This window comes from Cuculus canorus, chromosome 24 (genome assembly GCF_017976375.1).
Source record: "Cuculus canorus isolate bCucCan1 chromosome 24, bCucCan1.pri, whole genome shotgun sequence".
NCBI lineage: Eukaryota > Metazoa > Chordata > Aves > Cuculiformes > Cuculidae > Cuculus > Cuculus canorus.
In genome coordinates this window covers 5,494,712-5,505,655 of record NC_071424.1, presented here as the reverse complement: position 1 = coordinate 5,505,655, position 10,944 = coordinate 5,494,712, and the positions used below count along the sequence as shown (strand labels likewise).

Sequence of the window (10,944 nt, the reverse complement as noted above, 5' to 3'; positions counted from 1 at the left end):
AGTCAATAACATTTGTTTCGGTGCCTTTTACATCAGCAGCTTCAGGGTTCAAAATCCTTCCTGGTCCTGCACAGGTTCTGTCCTGCCAGGGATCTTCCAGCTGTCAGGAGGCTTTTAGATCAGTGTTGGACACTGAGATGAGTACGGCTGGATTAGGAAATCTGGGGAGGTGACTCAGTGCACAGCGTGAATGAGCTCAGCCCCTCCTGACCTTTGCCTCTTGCCCGGAACGTCCTGCCTAGCTAAAATGTTCTGCCTCCAAGTCGATGCACTTAGAGCAGCCAGACACTGCGTCTAAGTGGGGTGAATTTGTGTTATACGTAGCTGAATAAAAGAAAAATATTCAGGAGGATGTGCCTTTTCATTTTTTTCCCAGTCACTGGAGATGATATTTCTGGCCATCCAGTGGTCTGTGTGGGAAGCAACACACCTCCTGCTCCCAGCTGGTGGAATTCAGCAAGGCACAGCGGTACCAGCTCATCCACTGCACGTGTCGTGTTTGTCGAGGTCTGTGCTGATGCTTGAGCCCTGGCAAAGCGCACAGTCAGGTGATTCATTACCCCACAGAAATTAATTCCCCAAAGCCTTTCTCTTGAAAGGCTTTCTCTTGCACATCAGAAACCATCTGTGGGTTAGGAACACCACCGGATTCCCAGAGCAGCACAGCCCTGAAGTCACGGTTTTGTCACCGCAGAAGATCTGTGAGAGAAATGTTTTGGTCTGGCATCGGGTCAATGCTAAAATATACCACCTTAGGGAGTCCAGATAACATCTTGGCATGTGTCAGCCTGCTCCCCGCTGTGTCTGGGCCAGGCTGCTGGGTTGGCACCCGGTTTGTTTTAATGCCGCGGGAGGATATTCTGGGTATTGCCCTGTAGTGTCAGTCATTTGATGAGTGCACACGAGTCCCTTTGCTTCACCTGGCGACCTGAAGTGGTGCTTAAACTGGCTCACCTTGGATGGGGAGTTTGCTGAAGGCCAAGCTTGACTTTTTTTTTCCCAAAGCTAGAACAAAAAAAACATAAAATCATAGAATCATTAGGTTGGAAAAGAGCCTTGAGATCATCAGCTTCAACCACACCTGTCCACTACTAAATCATATCCCCAAACATCTCATCTACCTGCCTTTTAAACGCCTCCAGGGACGAGGACTCCACCACCTCCCTGGGCAGCTGAGATCGCTTTCTGTGAAGAAATTTTTCCTAATGCCCAATCTAAGCTTCCCCTGAGGTTGAGGCCATTCACTCTTGTGCTATCAGCTGTCACTTGGGAGAAGAAACCAACACCCACCTCTCTACAACCTCTTTTTAGGTAGTTGTAGAGAGCAATAAGGTCTCCCCTCAGCTTTCTCCTCACCAGGCTGAACAACCCCATGTCCCTGGGGACAAAGAAGCAGGGCTGCTCTGCTCAGAGCTGTTTCTCACCCACAGATGGAGACATGACACGCCGAGAAGCATAAGGGTGTTTGGCACGGTAAAACAGGAGACTAAAAACTCGGAGCACTGTGCAAGGATGTGCTTGATCCATGTACCATCTCGGTGCAGGGCAGAGAGCAGCCAAGGAACAGCTTCTGCATTTCCACAGCAGGATTTCTCAATTGCTGTTCATGCTATGTGGGTCACTCCTCCGATCACCTGAGGCGGATTTACAAACTCAACAATACAGAGATGGAATTAGGAGTAAAACATGACCTGTGTGGCCTGATCCATGGGTTTGGTTTGTGATTTGGGTAATGCAGCTCTCCCAGCTATGTTTGGAAAGCAGTCCAACGTCACATTTCTAGCCCCCTGCCCATGCTCCTGACTTACGGCAGGAGAACTTGAGCCTAAGGTTTGGGGCAGTGGGGATGTTGTTGCTTCTGCACAACTGGCTCTGTCTTGGTTTTTGCCCTTGTCTTGGAGTTGGGAATCAAAGCTGAGCATCTCAGGAGCTTCCTTGGTGTGGCTCAACAGTGGGTTTCAAATGCCACATACCCTTTGCACCCGACAAACAGCAGCTCCTGGAATTGACTCTTCTCATTGCTGTTAATTCCTAGCGGGTCCCTACACTAAGAACAAGTGGAAAATTATTTCAGGTGCATTTTTCTCTTGACTAGGTGTAGAATATATTTTATTTCTCTTTCCTTGAGTCTTCAAGGGGCGGAGGTGTCTATTTTTCTTTTGCAGTTCAGCAGCGGGATCTGCAAAGGTCACACAAGGTTTGTACAAGGACCTTAATGGCGTGGCTCCTGCGTGGAGCTTGGTGGTGACAGACAGTGTTCCCGTGTGGAATTGTGGCTGGATTAACACGTGCCAACGATGCCGTAACAACAAATGTTGGTTGAGTGAAGACCGTGGCTGCTATGTGCTCATCGGGGTTGTTTTGCAGCCTCTTGCATAGATCAGGGCTGCATCCAGCCACTAAACTCACCCAGCCTCAGCACATGGTGAGAGAAAAGCATCTCCTAGGCGGTCTTGGAAGTCTTTTTACCCAAAGTCATTGGGTAGATTTCCATGTATCTCATTAAATATGTCCAAGCTGTTGTAATTGTTTGTGTTGAGCAACTGTCTCTGTTCTTGCCCATCTTTCAGTGCTCCTTTTCCCCATAGCAGTTTCCCAATGGGTCGCCCAGGTCTGAGGCTAAGGCGGCTTTGCATTTCTGGATGGATAATCAGTAGGACGCTGTGTCTGTCAGACTTTATCCCCACCTTTTTACTTCTTTATTGACCCATTTCTCCACTCAACGTTGACCATTTAGGAAGCAGAATTAGCCACAAGTTGCTACCTGGACCCTGTATTTTTACCCCTCTGAAAGCAAACTCAAACCCTTAAGTTATGAAACCAGGAGAACAGCTTGGGTTGTGATTTCTTTAGTAATCAGGTCACCTTGTCCAACTTCTCCACTCCCTGGGATGGGATTTCATAACAAATGGGGCAAGACAGCTTTGAGCAGCATCTCGCAAGACTCGTATTTCAGGGAGTATTTGCTGATTCCTACATACTCGAGGCTGGAAACTTGGGCTGGGACCTCAGGGTACCTCTAAAGCAGCTCACCAGCCTGGAGAAGCAGCTTTCCTCACTGGAAGGGCTCACTTCTGAGGCCTTCTGACCACCCCTGTGCTGCTTTCCCAGCACATGAGCGTGGCATGTGGGCCTCCACCTTGCCTGGATATTCAGCAAACAAGTCCACACCTTAGAAGCATCTTGCAATGTAGTTGCTGTAATGAGAGGTCTTAGATATTAAGACATCACGCCATCCACTTCTGCCCACTGAACGTTTGGCTTAGAGATCTGTGTCAGAGATATAAAACAGCAAGAACGTGGTCAGAAACGGGAACAGGTTGGGAACAGCCGTAGCGAAAGGGAAAAAAAAACCTTCAAACCTGTCCTGGGCAGCAGCTTTCTTGTGGTTTGAGAGCTTGGTGTTAGCAGAGGTGATGAAGATAAGTGGAAATGAGGGAGGACCTTTCTCTATACTGTTCAGAGGCTGCAGTACCTTGCTAGCGTACGAAGCTGGAGTCTTAGCTGCTTTGAAGGAATTATCACCTAACATACTCAAATCTGCATCCAGGGTCTATGGGGCATCTTCGGGATCTATTGTAGCTGCGGTTGGATTGTGTGACTGTGATATAGGTAAGGGTTGTGCGCTTGCTTCCATTTATTCTGTGTCTAAAGAGATCGAATGTCTGGCGATTTTGGAGTTACGAATGAACATTGCTTTTATAATTATCCTTAATTATAGAATCATAGAATTGTTTGGGTTGGAAAGGACTTGAAATATCATCTAGTTTCACCCCTCTGCCATGGGCAGGGACACCTCCCACTGGATCAGGGGCTCCAAACCCCATCCAACCTGGCCTGGAACCCCTCCAGGGATGGGGCAGCCACCACTGCTCTGGGCAACCTGGGCCAGAGCCTCCCCACCCTCATGGTGAAGAAATTCTTCCTTATGTCTAGTCTAATCAGTGATTAATTCCTCAGAATTTTACTTCTTTGACTTCTTTAAGAGTGGAAGAAATGGGTAAATTAACCAGCACAGAGAAAACAGACTAAATATATTTATTAAATAAGTCATTGCATCTTATTAACTTGAAATAATGGTAAGTATATCTAATACGAAAACCAGAAGTGACCTCACTGAGAAGGCATTTGGGGTTGCTGGTAGATTCCCAAAACACAGAGGGTTAAAATAATATTGAATATAGAGAAGATCAGTGTTGTTCTTTCATGAAATAAAAAACAAGTTGTAGCCACAGAACTGAGACGCAGAGCCAACAAAAGGAAATGTTGAACAAGATCTTTCTGTGAATTTTCTCCCATATCCCTCCAAATTTTTAAGACGTCTTGCAGAGGAAATGGAGAGAATGGGAAAAGAAAACAAAATACTTCTGCCACCTGCAATATTGAAGGAAAATATAAGTCCATTCATGAGAGCCTCAGCCCTAATGAGAATAATGGCTTTCTATGAGAATTTACCAGCCTGGTAAAATGCCACTTTATGAAGTGGAAATGCAGCCCAGAAAGTACCTAAATAATAATATAAACGATGTGGAATGATTGCTTTGCTTTGCTTTAGAGGAAGTGAAGAATTCTTTCTTCCATTATGTGAAACAATCTTCCTGGGTGGGGCTTCTCGGAGGAGGAAATGCCATGAAAATCTTAAAGAAGGTCTTAAACAAACATCTGCCCACCAATGCCCACCAGCTGGTATCTGGCAAGCTGCACATTGTCGTCACCCGTCTGCACGACTGGAGGAGCGTGACGGTTTCAGACTTTACCTCGAAGCAGGAACTCATTGAGGTGAGAGCAGCTACAGCCACCCTGTGGAGAAGATGCCTGTCCGTGTTCCACAGCATCACTGGGACCTCACAATAGTCATAGAATCATAGAATCACCAGGTTGGAAAGGATCTTTTGGATCATCAAGTCCAACCGTTCCTATCAACCACTAAACCATGTCTCTGAGCACCTCATCTACCCGTCTTTCACATATGTTCAGGGATGGGGACTCCACCCCCTCCCTGGGCAGCCTCTGACAGTGTCCAATGACCCTTACTGTGAAAATTTTTTTCAAAATATCGAGTCTGACCCTCCCCTGGTGGAGCTCCAGGCCATTCCCCTGTCCTGTCCTCTGTCACTGGGGAGAAGAGCCCAGCTCCCTCCTCTCCACAACCTCCTTCCAGATAGTTGTAGAGAGTAATAAGGTCTCCCCTCAGCCTCCTCTTCTCAAGGCTCTCTCAGCTGCTCCTCGTCAGACGTTCTCCAGCCCCTCACCAGCTTTGTTGCTCTTCTCTGGACACACTCCAGAGCCTCAACATCCTTCTTGTGGTGAGGGGCCCAGAACTGAACACAGTACTCGAGGTGCGGTCTCACCAGTGCCGAGTACAGAGGGAGAATCCCCTCCCTGGCCCTGCTGGTCACACCGTGTCTGATCCAAGCCAAGATGCCGTTGGCCTTCTTGGCCACCTGGGCCACCGCTGGCTCATGTTCAGTCCCTGTCAACCATCACCCCCAGGTCCTTCTCCTCCGTGCAGCTCTCCAGCCACTCTTCCCCCAGTCTGTAGCTGCACAGGGTTGTTGTGCCCCAAGTGCAGGACCCGGCGTTTGGCCTTGTTGAACCTCACTCCATGCCATGATTGGTGTCCTTGCCACCTTATGAAGCCAAACAGGGTCACAAGCTGAATGTGATAAAAAATCAGCCCTTTTGATTGATGGCTGAATAATCTACAGGACCTGAGCACGCAGGGAGCAAAACGAGGTATCTCACAGGTTACCTCCCTACCTCTCCAGCCCTGGCTGTGGATATCAGACATGCTCTGGTCCACAACAGTCAGCGGTGCCAACAACTCAGGTGGGAGCCCCCAGTTTGGCATTCTCAGATGAGCCACCAGTCCCAAAGGCAACACGTGTTCGTGGCTCTTCGCTCACCTCTGTGTTTTCCGTCTCACCCCCAGGCCGTGTTGTGCAGCTGCTTCATCCCAGTGTTTTTTGGGTTTTTGCCTCCAGTGTACCGTGGGGTGGTGAGTAACGTAGTCCACCCTATCCTGGATCGGGCCAAGGGCCCTTCTGGCCTGTGTCGGCACTAAGCACGTCTATACCTGTGTTTGCTACCAAAGTTTCTTGGTGCTGTGTTCATAGTGTCCGCAGAGGGAAGAACTGAACCCAGGTGCCCCACAACTTGACCTTACTGCAGACAGAACCGACCTTAGAATCATTATTAAGGTTGGAAAAGCCCTCTAAGCTCATCCAGTCCAACCATCAGCCCAACCCCAACTGTGTCTGCTAAACTATGTCCCCAAGTGCCACAGCCACATGGATTTTGAACTTCTCCAGAGATGCAGACTCCACCACTGCCCTGGGCAGCCCCTGCCAGGGCTTCACCACTTGCACAAGTGTCCATCCATACCCCATCCGTGGAGTTAGCTCGACTCCTTTCTGCTGCACTTTCCCCAATTGCATTAAAGAGTAATTTTGCAGCTGGAAGAGAGGATGTGGTGGGCGTAGACTTGGAGCACACTAGACAATGCTCCCTGGAAAAGGTTCTGTGGCTACGGCACCTCAGTCTAGTTTGGACTTGGGTCGGGAAGAAACCTCAAATGCACGTACACATGAGAAAGCAGTCTTCTCTCAGAAAGAAGCAAGACTCAGGGTTTCTTGTTTTCTCTCCTAGCGTTACATTGATGGGGAACTCGGTATGTGGCGAGCCAACTTTATATCCCAGACCACCATCACCGTGTCTGGTTTCGGCGGCGAATACGATATCTGTCCCAGAGATTGCTCAGCTGCCTTCTTCACTTTCCAAATCTCTGATTGCATTTTACACATATCAAAAAGAAACATCTACCGCTTCATGTATATTTTTCTGCTTCCGTCAAACGAAGTGAGCTGCTTCTTCAGGTACCCCAACCCGTGAGGCCCCTGTAGCTGCACCATCTGCCCTGATGGTCGTGTTCCCTCTACAGGTTGTGGACCACTTTTATACCCATGGCTACCAGGACACGGTCTCCTTCTTAAAAAGACTGGGTAAGTGATTGGGAACGATGAGCAGGTAGGTCAGGTGGTTTTCTTGCCAACGTTGGTTTGCTGACGGGCAGTAAGAGATTCTGCCAATGCATCCAGAGTGACCAGGGCAGAGAGATCCCTGCATCCCTGGCTTTGCCAGGATTAGTTGAGTCCCATCCTCTCTATGGTCTTCCTGAAGCTCCCTGTTCACCCCTTACCCTTGGATGACATTAGGTCCCCCCTTCTCTGCCCCACTGGGCTTTCCAGGGAATGCAGGTTCCCAGGACCCAGACACGAGAAGTGGAGGCTCAGGTGCCCACTGTGGTCTTAGACTGATGCACAAAACAGCAATGTTTGGTGATCCCTGACCATATCCCTAATCCCAGAGTAGCCATGGACTGTGTCATTCCCTCCATTTTTCAGTCAGCTCCGGTCATGCCTCACATTGCTGGAGGCCAAAGAGCTGAGCAACAAGCAGCGAGAGCTGGATTCTCTTCCCACCAGGTGAATTTGGTATAAATTACCTTGATGAGGACCGTACGCTTTCGTTGGATCGTAAATCATGTCAGAAAGATGAAAGGACTCTGCACTGGAAACCAGAAACTATAGAACTGCACTCCAGAGCCACCAGCCGTGAGGATGTCACCCAGAAGAATCCGGACACCATTCAGGCAGCAGGTGAAGAGGAAGCCCCACAACACCTTCTCCACCATCAGAAAGGTAGAGGACCAACTCTTTCTTTACGCCATCCGTTTTCATTAGCTAAGTGACACTTGCCCAGAGGCTGGCTGGGCTTTTACAGGCTCTGGCAGGTGAGAACATCAGGAATGGGAGAGAATCCCCTCTTGGGTCAGCAGTTATTAGTCAAGTCTCGTGCTGAACTTGTTTTGAGTGATATTTGAGGACTTAAACTGTGACCAGGTCAGGAGGGCTCTTTGGAGAAGTAGCTCTTTCTGAGAAGAAATCCATTCACTCCCCGCGCGAGGTAATAACAGGGTCTGTCCATGCATCATTTCATGAAGGGTGAGGGAAGGAGTGGTGTCTCAGTGGTCAGAGCTGAGTTTGCTGCTCCGGTCCAATCAATATTTCTGCTGTGGAAATACTTCAAGGCAAGAAAATCCTCTTAGAGCTGCAGGTAAACCTCTGCCTGCATCATTTTTAAGCAACATCCACCAGGTTTAAATCCAAAACTTCTAGTTCGCTGTTAAACCTACACAAAATAATCCCCTCTCCCCTTCCAGTTTTGACACGGACAACTGGTGAACCCTCAGCATCTGAGATTCCAGTTCCTCGTATTGTTTCTGGCGGAATAGGAAGAAGTATGCGCTGGAGTAAAATGTTGCTTGCAATTTTATTATTTATTTTCTTATTCTTTCTGAGCCTTTCAAAGTTTTAGAATTCCTCACCTTAGGAAAAAAATTACGCCACTTTTCCAATGTGATGATGGTTTAAAATCTTGCAACATACATTAAAGAAGTGAAAAAAGACCCAAATAGTGTTCTGTTTATACCTAGGAGGACCACACCAAAGGAGGACTATAAAGAGCAAAGAACAAGGCTGTTACCATTCCAGATCTAAATCTAAGAGCTTGGGAAACATAAAATGAAAGCAAAGAAAACCTTTCCATCAAAAACAAGCCAACTCTACCCATCAGAAGAGACCTGCTATAGAAACGAGGCGTTAGGTTGTGCAATTTGCTTCCATGCTCGCTGTTTTAAAGGCTTCATCAGTACTGACTACGTGGAGCTTTTGAAACAACAGCATAGGAACCACGTTTCTTTGGAGGTTGGGCAGGTGCTGGGCTATCAGGAGTCTTTTTGTCTCTGGTTTGCAGCCGGGCTGCCACATTTTTGGCCTATTTCAGGTCACCTGCAGAAGGAATCAAGACTCATTTGTTAGGCCACAGAGCAACCAAGAGGTCAGTCAGGGCTCTCAGCCACCAAGGAAGCAGTAGATAAGATTTTTCAGTTCTGGGAAGGAAAAGCCTTGATGGTTTAAGCCAGGAAAAGGCTATTTCACTGTTTATCTGTACAACACTATAATATCATTGATGTTACCGGATAAGCAAGGGTATAAACCTGCAAAAACTCACACCCGGTTTCCTAAGTCAGAATGTCTCCAGAGGGCGACTGGAATGTGTCCAGTAGGACCTGCACACCAGCTAGATTCCAGCTGGATAAGCACGTTAACCACAAACATTTGCATTTTTATCCATGTGCCTGCCCAGACAGCTGCACAATGAGTTGCACTCTTCTTAACATCCAAACGAGAAGCAGAGTGGCATCAAGAACCTGCAGCCACAGCCGCAGGCAGGGTTGGGCTCGTGTTTGTTTTCCTTTGGCTCAGTGGCATGGATCAAGCCCCACAATTCCCTTTTCCACTGGATGTGCAGTGGGATCTAGCTTTAGAGAAAGCTCCTACTGGCTTGGGTTGGTCCCAAACTCTTATCCCACCCCCTCACATCTCTGCCAAGTTCAATGCAGACCAGGACAAGCAACAGGACAGTGGTACAAGAGAAATATTTTAAGGATATCAAACCCTGCCGATCCTATTACTTTCTAGTTAACAAGAGGGAGGGAAGCAGCCACGGTCAGACATTTGAATCCAGTTTGCCTCACAAGAACCTTAAGAAGTGTCTGTCAGATTGACCAATGTGGTTTTACTCCCCTTAGGGACAGCTACAGGAGAGCAGTTTTGCCCCCGCTGCTGCCATTGGCCCCAGATCACGTTTAAAGAGGGAAAGAGAGCAGCTTGCAACGCAGCCTGCAGACACGCACCGAGATGCACTGAAGAGGACGCTGTGGCAGCAATGACATAAGCAGGACCACAAACCCATCTTATCCCCATGACCCACCTTTAAAGGAGGTATTTGGGGCTGATGACAGGATCTACTCAGCTGGTTTGAACTGGGTGCAGCTGTGGTTCCCAGCGTGCTTCCCTAAGGGTGAACAAGCTCCTCAAAGCCAAGAGACACCAAACTTCGCCTCTATCCATTGCCTCTGGCAGATCCCCCTTTTGTCATTACCTCCAAGATCACGCAGAGGAGACAGCATCGACTCTGCTTGCTTGACGAGATGGGGGATTAATAAACCAAAAGAGAGCTGATTTCAATGATGACTCATTAAGTTCTTATCTCTAGCAGGTCTCTGCAGCTCTGGAGTGGGAAGGCTCCGCGCTGTGATTGTTTTAGTTTGGATTTTCCTTGTTGGCTGTTTTTTGTTCAAATTCTCCAAGTTTTACTTACTTTTTCTAACAAAGCACCATGCCATGGAGGGGCGGGTGGGATGCACCGGAGAGTTCAAACTACGCTCCTGTTTGTGTCTGAGACTTACAGACAAATTTAGTGTCCAATTCTCATATGGGAATTTTATTTTGGGGGGATCTCAATTCCCATTTGAGTAGAAGTTATGAAAGGGCCTGAGGTGGAATGAAATGGTTCTATACCACCTAGAGGTGGTGGTTGGTCAGCCTGGAGAAGAGGAGGCTCTGGGGAGAACTTAGAGCAGCTTCCAGTGCTGAAAAGGGCTCCAGGAAAGCTGGGGAGAGACTTTGTAAAAAGACGTGGAGTGATAGGATGAGCGGCAATGGCTTTAAATGGGAAGGAGGAAGATTTAGATTAGACATGAGGAAGAAATTCTTCACAATGAGGGTGGGAAGGCCCTGGCCCAGGTTGCCCAGAGCAGTGGTGGCTGCCCCATCCCTGGAGGGGTTCAAGGTCAGCTTGGATGGGCCTTGGAGCCCCTGATCCAGTGGGAGGTGTCCCTGCCCATGGCAAGGGGGGTTGGAATTAGATGATCTTTAAGGTCTATTCCAACCCAAACCATTCTGTGATTCTATAATTAAGTGCAGTGTGAGCAAAAGCCAACACCAGGCTGGCTAGTCCAGCTCTGCCCAGGAAGCAGTGGGCATCTCTCTGCCCTCTCCACTTTGATCTGTGGAGGGATCATCACCACAGTTCAGGAGC

General features: G+C 48.2%; 1 protein-coding gene across 2 annotated transcripts; it reads left to right on the top strand.

Moving 5' to 3' along the window:
- Nucleotides 1-3,333: 3,333 nt before the first annotated feature.
- Nucleotides 3,334-10,730, top strand: LOC128854441 (omega-hydroxyceramide transacylase-like). 2 transcript variants are annotated; one of them, XM_054087871.1, is made up of 7 exons: nucleotides 3,334-3,612; nucleotides 4,556-4,779; nucleotides 5,933-5,998; nucleotides 6,649-6,858; nucleotides 6,941-7,001; nucleotides 7,485-7,700; nucleotides 9,653-10,730. In XM_054087871.1, the coding sequence occupies exons 1-7, from the start codon at nucleotides 3,417-3,419 to the stop codon at nucleotides 9,796-9,798; spliced, it is 1,119 nt and encodes a 372-aa protein (XP_053943846.1). In that variant the 5' UTR covers nucleotides 3,334-3,416; the 3' UTR covers nucleotides 9,799-10,730. The 2 variants fall into 2 exon arrangements, with proteins under 2 accessions (XP_053943846.1, XP_053943845.1); XM_054087870.1 differs by lacking the exon at nucleotides 9,653-10,730 and adding an exon at nucleotides 8,222-9,203.
- Nucleotides 10,731-10,944: the final 214 nt, after the last annotated feature.

What these genes read in the sequence shown, in the direction of transcription:
- LOC128854441 (XM_054087870.1), top strand. Translation starts at nt 3,417, where the DNA reads ATGAAGATAAGTGGAAATGAGGGAGGACCTTTCTCTATACTGTTCAGA. An exon ending in ATTGTGTGACTGTGATATAG is followed by an intron (nt 3,613 to 4,555) that starts GTAAGGGTTGTG and finishes GCTTTGCTTTAG; the next exon opens with AGGAAGTGAAGAATTCTTTC. An exon ending in TTCTGCTTCCGTCAAACGAA is followed by an intron (nt 6,859 to 6,940) that starts GTGAGCTGCTTC and finishes TTCCCTCTACAG; the next exon opens with GTTGTGGACCACTTTTATAC.